This window comes from Vollenhovia emeryi, unplaced genomic scaffold, assembly GCF_000949405.1.
Source record: "Vollenhovia emeryi isolate VEMERY1.0 unplaced genomic scaffold, V.emery_V1.0 DF939141.1, whole genome shotgun sequence".
NCBI lineage: Eukaryota > Metazoa > Arthropoda > Insecta > Hymenoptera > Formicidae > Vollenhovia > Vollenhovia emeryi.
Window position 1 is genome coordinate 1,591,728 of NW_011967225.1, and position 19,021 is coordinate 1,610,748.

At 35.5% G+C, this 19,021-nt stretch overlaps 2 protein-coding genes and 1 non-coding gene across 7 annotated transcripts in view; all 3 read left to right on the plus strand.

The window, feature by feature from the left end:
- The window catches only part of LOC105567029 (myocyte-specific enhancer factor 2), an 83,290-nt gene extending 73,316 nt beyond the window's left edge, over window positions 1-9,974 (plus strand). For 3 of the 5 annotated variants that reach the window (XM_012021540.1, XM_012021541.1, XM_012021542.1), the window contains exons 4-8: window positions 1,259-1,417; window positions 2,661-2,796; window positions 2,887-3,143; window positions 3,403-3,587; window positions 4,391-9,974. In XM_012021540.1, coding sequence (XP_011876930.1) covers window positions 1,259-1,417; window positions 2,661-2,796; window positions 2,887-3,143; window positions 3,403-3,587; window positions 4,391-4,841 — 1,188 coding nt within the window. In that variant the 3' untranslated portion in view covers window positions 4,842-9,974. The remainder of the gene's footprint in view (window positions 1-1,258; window positions 1,418-2,660; window positions 2,797-2,886; window positions 3,144-3,402; window positions 3,588-4,390) is intronic. The other 2 variants (XM_012021544.1, XM_012021543.1) reach the window with 2 other exon arrangements.
- A 96-nt stretch (window positions 9,975-10,070) lies between these two features.
- On the plus strand, window positions 10,071-15,666 carry LOC105567032 (UPF0488 protein CG14286). The gene is made up of 2 exons (XM_012021552.1): window positions 10,071-13,946; window positions 14,675-15,666. Exons 1-2 carry the CDS (start codon window positions 13,926-13,928, stop codon window positions 15,191-15,193), a joined length of 540 nt encoding a protein of 179 aa, XP_011876942.1. The 5' UTR covers window positions 10,071-13,925; the 3' UTR covers window positions 15,194-15,666.
- A 200-nt stretch (window positions 15,667-15,866) lies between these two features.
- On the plus strand, window positions 15,867-15,939 carry Trnar-acg. Its single transcript has one exon. It is a non-coding gene; the product is annotated as a tRNA-Arg (tRNA).
- Window positions 15,940-19,021: the final 3,082 nt, after the last annotated feature.

The window sequence follows — 19,021 nt, forward strand, 5'->3', positions numbered from 1 at the left end:
TCCCGGTGGAAAAAGGAATATATACCCGACATTTGTGGATATGTATATATGCGATATATGCCAAGGTCAGGACAGCGTGTCGAATATACAGGGTGTATCCAAGAAGCTCGCAGCGAGTCGTAAATGACAAAAAGCGGAACGAAGAGGGGGTCCTCGGCGGGATTAGAATACCGGTAGATTTTCCTTCTGACCGTACCGTTAGTGCGTACCGAGGGGATCTCTTTCAGGATTACGAGTGAATAGGCAGAAACTAGTTTTAGGGTTGGCAAAATTCCACATTTTTGGATCGAGTCCATACCAGTTGTAAAAACCGGTATTTTCCGGGAAATCCGGCAAAAACTGGTCTTCTCTATTCAAAACGATAATATAAGCAGACGACTTTTAGAAAGTACTGCAAAAAGTATTGTTTCCCGCATAAACTACAAATTAATATAAAATTTAGTATCTCTGTGTTAATTTCAGTAAAACAATTTTTTTAATTGATAAAAACTTATTATATTGGTTTCTTTTTAAAGTAGCGATTAATACGATTTAGTATTTAAAACAAACATCTTTTTTCATAAAGACTATAAAAGTGACTGATATTTATATAAATATATTTTAATGTTGAGTATTAGTTATTTTTATAATTTTTGCCAATTCATTCCATTGGGTAAAGTCCGGGACGGTAAAAACTGGAATTTATGGTTTTCTCCACCCCCTGGATTTGTTTCAGCCAACCCTGACCAGTTTTCAGGTCCACTCGGGCGAGCTTCTAGTTTAACGGAATTTTTCGACCTGTGGCTTTGAAAATCGTTGAGACGTCAAGGCATTAAGAACCGTCGATTTTGGCTGGACGTTAAATTAATGTTCTTAAAAACGAATCTGTCTGTAACACGCGCTGCACATCCCGACGCGTTCACTCACGAGTCGTTTCACGGCGATTGGAAAGTTTTGGAACGATTCCTTTTCCCTGCGCATATATGTTTTCATTTTTCTTCAATCGCATTACGCATCGCATTATGAATTTGCAAAGAATATGAGAATCGACGTGTGTTTCACGCGCGATACCGGTCTCTCGCATTTGCGGGACACGGTTTCACCTCGGTGGGAGCGACGCGCGATCCCTTTTTCCTTTCCTTACGCGAGCCGTAATTGCGAGAGCAAACCGGGTAGGATAAGAGAAGCGCGCGCGTCTTGGTGTTAAATTAACGTGCATGTGAAGGTTGAGTGCCCTCGGGCGGTGTGGTCACGTGAACCTGTCTGCTGACACTTGCAGGCGCTCAACAAGAAGGAGCATAAGGGTGCCATGTCTCCAGAGAGCCCGGAACCCGACGCAATCGAATACAATCTTACCCCGCGCACCGAGGCCAAATACACGAAGATCGACGAGGAATTTCAGATGATGATGCAGAGGCATCAGCACAATGGCAGCAGGGTAAATATTCAAATCAAGCTAAATGTCAGTCGCAACCGGCCCGAGCTTATGTTTATGCAAAGAGAACAGTTACAGTTTCCTCTTTATTACGCTTGTTATTTAGATTTATGTAAAGCGCTCGCTGCCAATTAGCTCGCTCGTCCTTATAATTTCCTTGCGGAATGCGATTACAGGATTTTATATGTTATATCACATAATTTCCAAGGCGTCGAGTCCCCCCCCCCCCCCCCGTCAACGCACCTTATCAAAAGTATTTAGAACCTAGTTCCATCTGTCACCTAGTTCTATTTATATGGAGACTGTCCAAACAAGTAAACATCTTAAATTCATCTTCGTCGACACGACTGACATGTAAATATCAAGTTTTATTTAAAATTTTATCGTACGGCCCCCGCCACGTCGTGTGCGGCACAGATCGATTTCTCTAAATGCGGTTTGCAATTATTTTCCCGCTTGTTTTTCTACAGAAAAAGAAGACCGCGTGCGATAAGAGAATTTCTTTCTGATTTCGCGACAATATTTTGGCAACAAATGTTAAAGCGATTAAATATTTCATTTTAAAATATATACACGATATGCGCGTATATTATAAAATTATATGACAGCGACAATATTTTATATAAATAAAAAATCGCTCATGTTTCGCAAAAATTAAAAGGAGGGTAATACAATTTATGAGTAGCGAGAGAATCTTTGATTGTAAGAGAAAGTCATTTAAAATAAAATAATTTATTTACTCTTATTTTATTAAATGGCTTTCTTTTATTATATAATCAAAAAGCCCTTTCGTGGCTCGTAAATTGACCACATTACGTTTCTTTTAATATTTTATATATCTTATATATTTATCATTGTGTGCAATTTAAAATTAATACATTGTACACAATTTATAATTTGCAAGAATTGATTTAACTACGTATTAATAGTTGATTTAAAAGTGAATAATGAAATTGAATAGAATTAAGTTTTGTTTGAGCAAGAAAAGAATAGTAAAGAAATCTGAATTTTTATAAGAAATTGTTTTTATCTTAGTAAAGTTGTTTTTGTAATACTTTCGCTAATTCGCCATGTGTATAAGAAGCATTAGATACGAGTTTGTCATTACAGCACGTATCGTTATATTACATATAGTTAAGACGGAACAATAGCAAATTGCAAATTTGCTATGAGCTCACTCGGCGCGGCGTTTATGGCTATTCACTACAGGTATTATTAATTTGCATTGTGTCTGTTGTGATTGCAGACAATGGGACAATCGAATTATACGCTACCGGTATCTGTACCAGTGAACAGTTACGGCGAATCTCTTCTTGGATCTAGTCCACAGATGGCACATACCAGCATTTCTCCACGTCCATCATCGTCTGAGACGGATTCAGGTAGCTTTAATTAGTAACAGAAGGCTGAAATGGCAAATTCCCGACATTTTCAAGAAATTTGCGTCTAACTTGTTAAATTATTCGTTCCAGTATATCCCCCGGGAGGAATGTTGGAGATGAGCAATGGTTATCCTCCGTCAGCGTCACCATTGGGCGGTTCACCTAGTCCAGGACCTTCGCCCGCACTCGGGGTTGGTGGGGGTAGTGCAAATAAAGGCAGCAATCCGTCTAGGCATTCGCCGCAACCTCCGCCTCCACCGCCACCGCCTCATCCTCACAGGGCTAACCTTCGAGTGGTTATACCAACACCGCTTGCGCAACCTCTCTCCGAAGACACTAATTATGATGTAATTGTCTCACCGTTGTTAACTTTAAACGGATGTTCTAAACAAGGAACACCTTGCCCTTTGTTTCATAATGATTCTTCGGACTTTCTTTTTGAATTAAAAAAGATTGTATAACTTAGATTTCGGGAAGTGCAATTAAAAAAGTTAGCTCTTTCTTTTCGAACGTTACGGAAAAAAGTTCCTTATCGATTGTTAAATCCCATATATTCCGTTTCTGATAAAAGTACGTTCAAACGAGATGTGTATTTATGACTTTCAGAATGCCCATACGCAGTCTGCGTTGAATACACCTGTAGTAGCGTTACAAACACCAACAGTACCAGCCGGATACTCTACTTTTGGACCAACAGATTACACCTCGGATCTCGGGGGCCTTACATGGCCCACTCATCAGAGGTACGTTGTTGATGACTTATATTCGGCAGCCACCATGTCCAGCCTCAGGTAAATCATATTTCATAATTATTGTTGTGAAAGAAAGCTATATGTCCAGTTGGTATGACATACTTTTAGTTATTTTGTCCATATTTTGGCCATTAGGTAACAGAGATGATACATTTTCCGTTCAATCGGGTTCAAAAATTGATCACGTGTCATAAAATGTTACACGCAATTTTTATGACTTGGAAGAAATCCGCTTACAACTCGTACTATAATTGTTGAAAGAAATTCGGATCCAACGTACATGAGTCTCAATTAGTTTTCACTTTCTCGTCATTCTCAGTATCTCGTAGTTATTTCTTTCTACTCTTCGCTTATCTCTCTCTTTTTAAATTCTCCTTATGCATTATTACTTAATGGAATAATTCGCACGGTCCTATCGCTGGGTAGTAATGTATTGTAATGTAATATATCGACCACTGGAGCGCTATAGTTTTTTTTCGGTTACAATAGTGTTTGGCATGTCATAAAATTATGAGTGTTGGAGTATTTTTCATTTTCATTTACACACAGGTTGTTTGCGTAATTGAATCACGTACCATTTATGGGGCGATACGTTATTAAAAGTACATTCTCATGATTCACATCATGATTTGATTAACTTTTATAAACACTTTATGCATGATTGCACGTTCGCGTGGGTTGGGATGCAGAACAATTGGGAAAAATTACAGCTTCTCTCTAGACTAGACTCACATTGCGATAAGAACATACTTTCGCATAAGAGCACATTTTATTTTGGAACTTTGAACCGTTTACGTAAACTATTTCCCTCGTAGTATCACGCAACTTTTTCGACATTACAGTGGTCTTCCTCACCTAGCTGTATCGAGCAGTACACCACCACCATCTACGTCGCCGTTACCCGTAAAGATAAAAAGTGAACCGATAAGTCCACCCAGAGACCCGCACGGCGGTAACAACGGGTCCAATGGTGGGCCCGGCAACGCCAGCAATCTACATCATACAAATTTGAATGTCGGTCCATCGTCCAGTACCGGCCCACCGCCGCATCACGTGTCGCATCCGGGGCCTCAGACGCTGAACTTGGTATCGAGCAGACCGAGTAGTAATCCACCTCCGTCCCATTCGGGTAGCATAACACCGACAAATCTACCGTCGCCGGGAAGTGGTACGGTCGGTGATATCAGAACGAACCATTCTAGCGGTGGCGGGAACGGAGGGAACAGTTCAGACTATGAGAGCGGACCGCTCATGAAACGCTCGAGAATCACGGAAGGGGGTTGGGCGACTTAATGTCGATTAAATTGTTGCACTCATCAGTTGTTTGATACCTCCTCAACGTACAACGGCATATAGTGCTTGTGAGTTCCAGTATAATTAAACAAACTCCTTTTAAACGTCTTTGAGACGCGTACTTCGTACTATCGCGATAACGATGGCTACGGGAATGGGTACGCTTCCGCCGTAGCTAGCGGAGTGGAAAAATCTGTTTATATTTTGAAGCTGACACAGAATATACATTTATTTGAAGAAAAAAAAAAAGAAAATACGGTGCCATAATGTTGAAACTTTATATATATATATTATATATATGATAGATACATATATATATTTTCATGTATATAATATGAAGTGTTGTTTGTATATATGTCATAAAATTCGTAATAACTTTCGCGACACGGCATTGTGTCCACGATGCTTGTCGTACGAAAATTTATGCGAAGGGAAACAGTATGTTAGGGAATAACGCAGTACCCAAATTGTGAAATTTCTGAAAGTGTAATACTGAATCTAAAAGAGCTTGTGAGGAAATCTACACGTAGTGTAAGATTTATAAAGAATAAACCAGAAACCAGAAACTTATTACCAGAACTTTTGCCATCGCAATTCGTTGTTGTTTTGTATGGTATAGTAGTCAGAAATACGCCATAACCCGTTAATATGATCTCGCGCTGCAAAAATATGCTTTGTTTGGAAACATTGCGCTTCGCAGACATCGTATTCCATTGTATGTAAACGGCCATTTATTTGTGGACAATTTACCTGTTCGTGGGAAACCGTAAATGGAAATTTTCTATCCTGTCATAGAATTTATATCGAGAGGAAATTTCATATTTTACTTTGTACATTAAGATTTTTATATTCTTCAGTTAACCGACTAATATTATCATTAACGTGAGTTTATTAACGGTCTATGGTTTCCGAACGCGTGGAAATCGGCTGCTGTACTCAAACTTTTCATGATATTCTATAGAACAAGATTCGAAATTAATATATTGAGTTATGAGGTAATACAAGATAGATAGGCATATTATATAGTGTTGATTAATAAAAAAAAGGATATACACACAGCGCGCGTATAGATATATACATACATATATATATATATATACACGTTATATACATTTTCCACAAGTATTTTGCACATTTGTATAAAGATTATGGAGGAAGAAAACTTGGAAACTTTGCAACCCTTGAAGCCTAAAAATGTGTAACGAGAGAGTTTATATACTACAGGTATATGCCGTATACTAAAAATGTGATTAAATAAAAACTTATGATAAGGAGGCTTGAGTGATATTAATGTTAATAACTTTAATCGTAAATTTTTAAAGAAACCAAAATTATATTTCTAAATACACTTCATTATATTTGCCAATCGTGATCAATTTTACGTATCTAATCTATAGTTCATTTAATACAAAAACTTCCAGAAGAATTGACTATACATAGAAAACGAAACGGTTCGCTCTTAAGGCGAAACTCTAAGAAATCTTTCGTCGCAGAGATCCATTCTGTGATATATAAGAAGTTACATATAGACGAAATGATTATCCTTTTCGATATCAGAGACGCGCGACCTTCTCGGCCAACAATCATGTAAAAGTAAATTTAATATTTGGCAAAACAGGGTTGCAATTGTATAATGATGTAGAATTACCTTCTTCCTAAAATCAGTACGATGAAAATGTGTCAAGATGGTTTCAATGTATGTTTTACAATCTCAGGATGTATCCTGTTGAGAATCGTTCTCGAGAGTTGTATTTGATAAATTATTGTAATTAACGTACTAATGGAATACGCAGGTATATGAATGAATAGTGCCTGGCACCATTTGTGGCCCTCCTGTTAGGATGCTTTCCCAAATCGTATATGCAGTACAATTTGTTAATAAAGTCTTGAAAATAATAAGCTACTAAAGCGCGATATATATATATATATACGAGAAACAATATATGATGTTGTAAGCTTTATAATGTGACTTTTTGACAAATAGCGTGGGAAGGCAACCTTTATTGTAATCGAAGGTTGTACGACGAGGTATGACCCTCGATATTCACTTTCTTTATTAACGCATATTAGAAATGTTTCATATGACTGTACGAATAATCGGTATGTGGAATATGAAAGCGTAACGCGTATAGTCATTAATCTTAATCACGAATTTTTAAGATGATCACAAAGTGCAATCTCTTAGCCAACACACTTTTTTATCAAACAAAAAAATATAAAGAAATTGTTATTTTTCATAACGAAGAAGTAAACTTTAATGTATTAAAGGTATATATGTCTCCACTAGTTATTAAACTTTTTCCTATTGACACGAAATTGATTATGTTTAATTGATATTTAATTGTAATATATTCTATTCATATATTATGAAAGATGATTGTATACACCTGGTTTGCAGGTATAAATGTTTACAAGGATGTGAATTTATATTTTAAAACTTCGTGTTACGTTTAAATGCATTTGACCGGTATGTTAAAAAGGAACACAAATAAAATTGAAGGCAATCTCTCTCTCAACGTTGTTTTAACGACAATATTATATTCTCTGTTGTGACTTTTTTGTAACTTCGAAACGTTGAAAGTTAACGCGTTAAATCGTTAATTTCTCATCTTGGCATTGTTACATCGGATAATATCGGAAGTAAAAATTCCCCACATATATTTATCTCACATACAGGATATAATTTAAATTTAATCTTAACGGATATTACGAGCCCAAAACTTGTTGATTCTTTCTCTGAAATGCCCTATTGTGATATCGAATCTAACATGATCCCCTCTGCATAATAAGTCCATCTAAAGTCATTTTGAGTGTTCTGACATCAACACTTCTATAACAGTCACAGTGTGATGTGAAAAGCATGAGCAGTACTTTATATGCAAGGTTTATATGTACTATCTGATCTATTTTACCATAACATACAGTACGATAATGCATAACAAAACCCATAAGAGTAGGCAATTTGTTAAATGTACGTTAAGTACATGTACGTACACTTCAATGTATATTTTTAATATGAAGTACGTGTAAGTTATATCTGTGAGCAAAACTAAGTTGATGTAATTAAAGATGTATTCGTCTTGATCGGCACAACTTATGACGAAAGGTTACATTGTTGTCAACAACGCAGAATGGAATGAAGTTAATACCTTGCAATTTTCACTGTTTGACTGCAGATATCGAGAGGTATATATATTTCAATTTTTAAATATCATTTAAAATGTAATACAGAGAAGACGTTATCAATTTTGGAAGACTTTCATATCCCAGTGACTGAAGCTGTATTCTACTGCATAAGCTTTTTCTCTCTTACTTGGGACAATTTAAGGCGTGGTCCGATTGCGCAAAATTACTGCTAATTTGTGCTGTATATATTACGTTTAAAATATATATTGCGTTTTAAAATATTTGTTTACGTTGCGTTCTAAATACTCTTTGGTTACTTGCCGTGAATTACGATCATACAGTTGTGCCTCAAGATTTCAACAGATATTCAATACGTAAAAGTAATGATAATTATTGTAGTTAAAAACTCAGAGACTATTGAAATTGTTGGAACGCTGTGAACGAAATGGACCATCGTTAGAAGAGCCATACGTGTAAGATAATTGAGATCTACGGATGGTTAGACGTTTTATATTGCATAAACTAAGATTGTTTGGAAAAGAGGCCATCATAGGCTTTAGGCAATGTTCGCAAATAATCGAATTGCAATGCACGGCACAAGTACCAGATCACTGTAACAATGTAGCAAAATAAAATACAATGTATATGTACTAGCCACAACTGTTGTCACCACAAATATAAATAAATAAAAATATATATAAATATATATATATATATACACAATTAAGTTTAAATACAAATTTAAGTACTGGACATATCTGTAAAGCCAAGTAGCATCACATTTTTAAACGTCATAAGAATATCGTCATTTTACTGTTACTATCTGTATCTGTGCATTTTGAAACTGAAAACGGTATGACCTGTTTGATACGTACACAATCACACCAAAAGTTATGAGATCCTTCATATATTTTTTAACATATAGTTATCATATTATTGAGTTTCCGCTTAGTTTTGAAATGCACTCTGTTAACAGATGAAATGTATGACGGGGGACATACTTTAAACATTATTATGTAGTTATACACGTATTTGTATAATACAGTTTAAAGGGGAGGTTGTTCAACAATTCCTCAAAAATTGCGTATCGTACTGTTACAGTTAATTTCGAGGTACAGTTACATTGTACAATGTATAAATTTTAAATAGAACAGTATGTATACACAGATACACACGTACACACACACCCACACACACACACACACATGAAAGATTTACATCATGCATGCACAGCCGGGTGTATGCATATGTGGATATATATGTATAAAAGTTATTATAATAATGTGTAATAGTAATAACACACAATATATTATAGTCGTGCGTTACGTTAGCTGATAATTGCGAGAATAAAGGAAAGTAATTCATATAGTGCCATCATAACTGACTAATTAAGGGAATACCGATTTTACGTTTTAAGTAGTAATATCATAGGAGAATATATTTGAGGAAGGAAAAAAAATACTTACAATGTTGAAGACAAAGACTCGGTTTATGTTTGTAATAATAATTATAATGTTTGCCAAGTTTGTTACATAAGTGCGAAGCCATTGAGAAATTTTATGTGCTAAATCTTAAAGACATACTTTATCCTCTTATGCACATTCAATGCCACACGCAATAGTACTTGAGTACACGAACCGGAACCACGAACGGTTTGCGCGCTCATGGAGATGGCGTAAAGTACGCTAAGGACACGGAATTACAAAGCTCCTTTGTTTGTACGTTATACCTTTGGTGCTCGACATTACCCAGTTATTGTTATACGTTATTATTACTGATCTGTATATGACCATGCTACCATATTGCCTATTATTGGTCAGTATAATCATTGTCAGAGTTAGTGATAAATAATGATTATTTGATAACGCTCTGTGTACATTACACACACATACACATATACATACAACATTTGTAAACACATACACATTGTGGTTATATTTCAGTGTATCAGCATAATGATATGATTATTACGATGTTGCCCATAGAATACATTTTACTTGGTTTTTACATTTGGCAGTATTTTATTTTGGCATTATTCTCCATCCACCTGTGTAGCTTCTCTCAGTGCTCAACTCACTGTCGACATGTACGTGTAGTGCGTCCTCGCATTTTGTATATTAACGTTATTTGTACTCGCGCCAGACATCCGAAATTGTTTTGTGAATTCATCATGTTGCTCGCATGCTTTCGTTGTGCGTTACTTCGCGACGATTTGTCGTCCAAATTCCTATGTTCTTTTCTAATTTAATTTGTAAAACGTCACTCGCCGGTTTGTTACCATAGAAATGTGTTTTGTTGCTTGTTAATAATGCCCATTTAAACTGTGTTTTTGTTAACTGTAATGTTACGTGAGAATCCAATCTATATCGTACCAATCTCATTACGTTTTACAAAAATTTCGACGATACACGTCGAGTTGCTTATTAAAACAACTTCGTTATGCTTGAAAACTATAGCAGGCAACTACTTCTATACATATTAATCGAAATATTTAACACATTTATGCAGGAAAAATATGTAAGTCGTAATTATATAAAGTCAATAGTCAATATTACATGACGGTTAATAGTATATGCCATATCCGGCATCTTGATACACTGGCGTTCAAATTCATTTTAAAAACACGTAACTTTTAATATATACATATATATATATATATATATCTCTCTCTCTTGCCATTAAAGGACAAAAATTTCTGTCTATTCATTATCTTTTCTTCAACTTTTAGTATCATTGTTTCATCGAGACAATTGTGTATATTATATGCGTATATAATCTTTATTCGTTTTACACATACATACACATACACACAGTTTTGTCTCTTGAAGATGCAATATATTTTTAATATACATTTTTCTTGTGTAAATCTTTGTGAAATGCGATATTTTTGTAACGCTGACGTCTCTACGACAATTCAGTTAACTGTGGACCTGTGTCTCGGAAAGCGCGACGATAAGGAAGAATTTTGAAATGCTTAATGCGTAACGAATCTTCTTCTTATAGATAATTATATATCTTAAGGAGTAATCACTTTGTGCGCGATTGCACAAGTACCAAATTCTTTGCGAGCGGCTCGATGTCGTATGTATGTGATTACGTGTTACGCTAAATATACTTTGAAACACAAAGGATGTGAGCTATACAAGTTTCAGGATGTTAATCCTTGAATTCTGCGAAGATATGTGTTCACAGTGATGTGGAAAAGGATAATCGATGTATTAGCGTTCCTTTTTCCCGAATTCGCAGTCTATAAATAGCTGCTCAAATCGCGTCAATACCTTTGCCTTTTCACCTTAAGTACGTGAACCTTCGTTGTCTTCTAATTATGTCAGCTGACACAAAATTTCTACTTCGTGTAGTGTGTAACGCAGACCAACCGATTGTATCTTGTACTTAAATCTGGACCGCGCGGTGTGATGATATTTTATATACCTGTTGTAAAGTACGGTCGAAGAGACCGGGTGTCGTCGCTTCAACGAGCGGGCAAATTAAGACACGCAGACTTTTCTCTTCTGTTCTTTTTTTTTTTACCGCTTAACGGAAACGTCTATGTTAATTATTTCCGCATTGTACATAATGTGTCCTTCAAGTCTTTGACTCATCCTCTCTTCTTTGGACGATCGGACGGACAGTTAGCTATGTGTTCTAAACTTTAGGGATCTCGACCACGTGTCTATGTACACACATATACAAAGATACATATACACACATACAAACACACACTTTAAGATAAAAGTCGGTATGTTATTCAGTGTAGCACAATTGGTTTGCACTGAATATCAATCTTCATTGTGACGTCCACTAATGTAATTTGCAACGATTGTAAACACGTAAGATAGATATTGGAGAACAATTGACCCTCTCAAAGGGAAGGTCCGAAACAAACTGCGAATCGACATATCTCGTTATACCTTAATAATGTGCGAGTATTTAAATACGTATAGGTGTATTCGACTGTATTTGAGAGGAGCGTTTGCTCGCGAGAGTATATTTGTTTTCATTTGTAAAAGGGAGATGTTTAATTCTTGATTTTTCGTGGTTTGCAAATGCTTCAGCTTGATCTTCGGGTTCTATTTTAACGTTTCGACACCAAAACGTCTCGGAAATTAAATTTGGTGTGACGTTCTTCAGGCAGAAGACGTTATCAAATATCTTGAATCTTGTTGCGTTGTCCGTTATCGCTTCTTTTATATTAAAGCTAACAATATAATTTATACCGGTACGACATTACAGATTTTTGATGGACACATTTAAGTAATCTGTTCCACGATTTGCGCAACAGTTCTATTTTCACGAAAATTTCTTTAATATAACGAAGTGGTATGATCTCTTAAATAGGTGTTCAAAATATGATGAGGAAACTGTTCATTAGCTTCCCCAAACTGTATATTCCTCTGCAAATCAAGGGAGTTGAAGATGCAATTTAAATTCGAAGCCCGAAATGGTCGGTCAATTCTTTCTTTTATTTAATTTATTTCTTCTTCTTTTTAGTAAAGAACGCTCTATCTTACGTGCGTACGACCGTGTGTCTATCCTCTGTAGAAATGCCTTATTATCACGTGCCTCAATTAATATTTAAACTGTTCACCTGCTTATACCTATTACTCGTTAGTCTACGTAACGAATATATATGTGTAATATCGAGTTATTCTTTGTACTGCTCTTGTAAATATATTCTGAAGAATTAATGTCACCCTGTCGTCTATATATACTGTGTACACTGTCTTATACGTTTCTACCGCTCTTCCACTTTTACCAAAATGCACAAATATGTTTTCCTCTAAAAGATCGTCTTGCAAAAAGAAACAGCTCGGTTGAAGGGAAAGAAACTCACGCCTGTGAATTTATCTGTATGCTCGTAGCATATTTATTTTTACGTTTATTGAAATTTTTATTTTTAATCGGGAAGTATACGAAAACTCGATAATTTTCCGTTTTTTTTCTATTTCTCTTTCTCTTGTCTCTCAATTTTTTATCACGCGTAAGACGATTTGAACGAAAACGAAGCGTTGGTCAAAAGTTTAAGTACGTTACATTTTGCGAGTTCTCGATCTTTATTCTGAAATCTGTTTCTCCTTTCAGGGAAAAAATATATATAAAATATATCTATGTATTTCTTCTTTTGCTTATCGAACTATATGCAAACAATGTTTCCTTGAGCCATTCAGAAAATCGTGTGGAGTTTGCGTCCAGCCGAATTCCCAAGTTTTTAAAATGATTCTGTTTCAATAAGGCCGTTGTACTTTTTTCGTTTCTTCGCAAACTGCCCGTGCGTTTTCGTATCGCATGCCAATACGCTATCCAGTCTCTTTTCCACTTCCATTCATTCGCTTTCTCGTGTTGCGTTTCCCCTGCGCATAATTACTCTCACACTTTTCGTGCGTCCGTCCTTCATTGCAAAGACTGACTACCGGCATGTAGCAAACATACGAGTTTATTTCCGCCTTTGTAATCGCAATTTTTTCCCCATTCCAGCACTAGCGGAAACCGGAAGATAAAACTCTATCCTCGCGAATCTCACTTCGGAAAAGAGGATAGAGACGAGCGCAAACTCGCGTACAAGCGACGAGCTTGTAACTGTAGATACTGAAGGTGAACGTAATTAGAAGGGGTTGAGCAAATCGCACGCGGGACTTTCAAATTCGAAGAGATTTTTGCTTTTCACGTTGTCGCCAAGTTTGTCCTCGTTTGAATTTCGAACTCTCGACCGATTTATCGATCGCGCGATCGCGATGTAACGATCGGGTTTCGTACGTTTTCCTTCTACGCATGAGAGATGGCTGCACCGTCGCCACAACACGTTCCGAACATAACCTGACATGTGCGTTGCCAAATGATATGTTATGGACAACACGTATTCTAGAATTTAATCGTATAACATAAGTAGATTTACGTATGGCATATTGTGATTTTGTAACTACGTAAAAGCCGTAAGCCGTAATAAATCTGATTGTGAAAATGCCGCCAAAACCAGCGATGGTAATTTGAGAAAATCCTCATTCCTTTATTTAAAAAACAACGTGTCTATTATTGGGACAGTTGAATCCCAGTAAACACCGAGCACCAGTTACGTTGCATTTATGCAGTGTTGGGAAAGTTACTTTATAAAAGTATCTCGTTACAGTGACAGTTTTTTTTTTGCTAAAAATGTAACTGGTTACAGTTCCAAGTTACCAATTCTGAAAAGTAACGCGTTACAGTTACAGTTACTCAAAAAGTAACGAATCGTTACTTTGCAGTTACTTTCTTGCAAGGAAAATAAAAATATCAAATCTACATTTGAATTGTATATAAAGTGTCGATAAAGGCGTTTGCGCGCAAATGCAAGGCCTAATGCGGTCTGTGGAGGTTTAAAAAAAAAAATATATAAAGTAACTACTAATGTAACTGAGTTAAGTTACAGTTATAGATGGAGAAAAAGTAACGAAGTTAAGTTAGAGTTGTCAAAAAGAAGTAACTGTATCTGTAACTTCGCTACAAGTAACGAGTTACTTCCCAACCCTGTGTAAATGTAATATAATGTGTTGTTACATTTATATTGTTGAGTGACCATTGCATTTATGTTACAATTTTGCACTCAACAATGTAAATGTAATACAAACACACAGGTGTATATTACATTTACATTGTTGAGTGAGAAATTGTAACGTAAATGCAATGTAACTGATGCTCGGTGTTTACTGACATATGACTCGCATTTATTTTAGAATTCTAAACGCAACAGCGGGAGTAACAAGAGTACGTCGGAACCGAATGTGCCGCCTAGGGCGGTGGATGCCGGCAACGCGAGCGGTTTGGATCCAGAAGCGGAGGATCGTTTTGAATTGGAGCTGTGCTGGTGCATACAGCAGTTAGAGGCGAGCCTGGCTGCCGGGAAATTGCAGATGAAGCAGGCGCAAGAACTCAGCAGGCAATTGAACTCGTTGAAAAGTAACACGGCGTCGTTAATAAGAAAGAGACAGATAATGAGGAATACGTTGGGCGACTACAGAGAGAAGATGGTTGAGGACGAGCGAAAGTTTGGCAAGACCGTATCGGCCGTCAAGTTCACTAGTTCTGCCTCGGCGGACAGAAAGTCAATATTTGTCAAGAAAGCTACCGGACGTGGTATACAAGATTCCAAGATGGATGATAAGAGAACGCAAAATGTATTACAGAGCGCAAAGCAAGCTGACGGTGACAGACCTCACACGCCATTTCGATTTAATTTTCAAGCGTGTCAATAAAATTAACTTTTATACTTGTATAACGTACCAACTTATTTGCGTAAGACTGTCGCGTCTTTTGGTTGTACGTAGATATATTTCTTGTTGTTTGCAGTTGAAGAATTGTTTGTTGCTATTTGAACGTCACGAACATTCATAAAGTTTAATCGTCAGACATCAAAATAAATTTCATGTATGTGGAGCGAAATGGTATTAAAAATCTGTTATAAGTAGATTTTTTAATAATATTGGAGAGTAATTTTTGTAAGTTCTAATTCAAGATTCTAACGAATTAATTTAAGTTTTAATTAATAAAAGGTTCTAACAAATGTGAGTGGATAAATGTAGAGGCAATACAATGGAGCTTGATAAAATATATATAAAGAATTTTCATTTGTGCAATTATGCATGTTCGTGAAGTTTAATCGTAAGACATAAAAATAAATTTCATGTATGTGGAGTGAGATGGTATTAAAAATCTGTTATAAGTAAAATTTGTAATAATATTGGAAAGTTTTTTTAAGTTTTAATTGAAGATTCTAACAATTTTTTTAAAGTTTTAATGAATTCAACATTCTAACAATTTTTTTAAGTTTTAGTTAATAAAAGATTCTAACAAATCTAAATGGACCAATGTTGAAGTAATATAATGTAGTTTGGTAAAATACAATTTTTATTTTCACGTTTCTATGACGGTCCTGTGGCGCAACGGATAACGCGTCTGACTACGGATCAGAAGATTCCAGGTTCGAATCCTGGCAGGATCGGCATTTTTTTTACAAAGTTTTCGCGCAATTTAAATATAACTTTTATATACAAATCTGATGTAAATATTCGTAAATTAATAAGGTTAATCGATGAAACTTTAAATTCAAAGAGTGTCTACTCGAATACATTTCTTCGAGTAGTATTCAAAACACGGCATTTTGCATTTAAGATCTTTCGAAGTACAATCTTGAGGTGCGCCCGATAATTTTATTGGACCTTTGTTTAATAGAATCTTAATTCTTTATATATATTTTACCAAACTACATTGTATTAAGTGAAATTGTATGAAAGGACTAAATTTGAGACCTTAGCTTCTTTAATACTGTTCAACTTTGTCTGTAACAATCGCTAACCATGTTCAATCTACTAAGTTTTTAAACGTTACAGAAATATTAGTATTAATTAATGGGATGGCATTTAAGGAAAAGAACAAAGTCTTTCCTTATCACATATTAATCAATCGAATTTGTGATTCGAATTTAAGAATTACATGGTTGCCGACGTTAACTTATTGTCGAAACCACCAAAAAACCCGAGATTAATTTCGGCCCTGCAAACCCTCAGAGATTCAACGAGGCACCGAACTAGGGCCGGTATTCATAGTCAAATTCAAGATTATCTTAAGATCATCTTTAGATACTCCGTAGCCAATGAAATGTTCCATTCAGCATCTTTAAATAAATTCAAGACGGTCTTGAATGTAAGATCATCTGATTATGAATACCGGCCTAGGCGTCGCGAATAGGTCTCATAGAAATTCGACGAGAAATAACTCTCCATGAAAATCGTTACGACTCTCCATCGGTACAAACCATGCATTCACTAACGTCTACTTGACGAGAGAGACAGCGATCGATTAATGGATAAAGCGTGAACTACTTGTGCCGTACAACAGTCTTCCAATACATAGTTGCAAAGCTGTTAGAAATGCAGCATAAAGGGATCTTGTTCTTTTTAGCTGAACTTGCTGCACTAGTTCAGAGTTGCTTTTTCTTTTTCCAACGTAGAGGAAGGAAGATATACTCTGACCTAGTGCAGCCGGTTCAGTAACAGACCCTTACTAACCAATTGCTTACACATGTGCAAATGTATGTAATGAAAAGGACAGTTTAGGTGTCCTATATTTAAAAGTCGTTTAAAGATTAATTAACACAAATGGCCCAGCGAGAAAAGACTTGTCGATCGACGAGTAATTTCTGACTGGGGTGTGCCATGAATTATAAAGAGTTCTAATCCCTACTTTTTTAATAGCCATTTTCGGATTATTTAGATATACATTAAATTTATGTATCTATAAATTAACTTTTATTGTATGTATGTGCTCGTTTTTACTATATATATATATATATATAATCTGATCCCCATTATATAATAGCACATATACGTTTTGGATTTTCCGCCGAAATACTACAAAATTGCAATGTAATGTTTTTAATAATTAATTTAGAGTAATTGAATATATTTTATTAAAAATATATTAACTTGTAGAGTTTTTTTTATTAAAAGTATATTTTACTAGAAATATATATTTTATTAAAAGTATTTTATTACAAATAATGGCAAATATAATTACATTTAATAGCAATACATTGCGGTAATAATTTTACCTATCTTTTTAATTATCGAGTTATGTCCCCCTGTCCCTGCCTACTCGAATAATCCTTACCTACCCGTATTCCGCTGTACAGTCCTACCTACCCGCGTTTCAACTTTTTGTTAATAAACCTACAAGTCTTTCATTAAAACCGCGACGCGATTTAAAAGATCCGATTTCGGGTTATAATGCGCGCGCGATTAGGACTTAATCTTATCAATCTCGCATACATTGCATGCGAGAATATATGTATAAAGAAAAAGAAAAATAACCCACCCGAATTTTGACAAATAAAAAGATATCAAATTATTTATCGTCGTATCCAGTCTTCTTTCGTTGGGCCAGATTGGACGTACCTTTTGTTGCTCCTGGCCATATAGTCTGGTCATTTTGACCAGAGATCAGGAAGGAAGAAAACTCCTTCCATAGTCGGTTTATTATCGTCACCGACAGATATTTCGTACGATTCGAACTATATGCGAGCGTCGATCGTTTCATGCACGACCACGAGAAGTTAATTAAAGAAAAAAATTAATTAAAAACTTTTCTGTATAAAGCTAATAAAATATTTTTACTACCGTTATTTATTCGATAATAAATAGTGACTGTCTCTTCGTGACTCAATCTTTAAATTCGAAATTCAAGTATAACTGTATATAGAAAAAAAACGATGTACCTCGCGTTATATTTTAATTACATTCCGCGATAAATAAAAATTTATAATATGAACGAAATTAAAAAATAATTTCTTGAAATTTTTGCAAAACTGATCGCGAAGACCGACCGCGAAAATACGAAGATGCGTGTAACTCTGCATGTGTTCATGCGAGACGCATCTTGAAAGTGTATTGCGGAATACACAAACAGAATAAATGACGTGAGATCCAGAGAAAAGAAACTTTCCGTACGATGGACTGACAATTGAATATTCTAGTTAATTCATAATCTCAAAGAATGTATAAAAATAATACCAAGTTTCAGCGTTCCCGACACAATATTACAATCTCACGTCATATTGTTTTTATATACAAATTTGTTAATGAAAAATGGATAGGCTACGAGAGATTAGCTTGACGAATAATCAATAATATTCGTCATGTTTTGCGTTAAAATGTGATGTGCTGTAACGGGGCTTTCAACCCTCCACAGTAAAAATCGCGAATAGCCCCCTTCGATAGATGAAACATATTAAAATGAACATGAAATTATATTGTAGTCTATCCATTTTTAGGCAACGGATCTACGAGTTATACTAAGTTATACTAATCTACGATCTACAAGATGTAGATTCGTTGCCAAAATAAAAAAAGTTTCTAACTTACCACCGATGCGCAGCAGCGGAGTTAGCTACGTTGTGTTGATTCTGAAACATACGAAAACATAAAAATATAGAATCATATAGAATTCATATTAAAGTAATGTTAAAAAAATTGATATTGCAAAATATAATTCTTATGCAAATCGAGTTTTTTTGGTTAGATGTTTAC

What these genes read in the sequence shown, in the direction of transcription:
- LOC105567032 (XM_012021552.1), top strand. Translation starts at nt 13,926, where the DNA reads ATGCCGCCAAAACCAGCGATG. An exon ending in TGCCGCCAAAACCAGCGATG is followed by an intron (nt 13,947 to 14,674) that starts GTAATTTGAGAA and finishes CATTTATTTTAG; the next exon opens with AATTCTAAACGCAACAGCGG.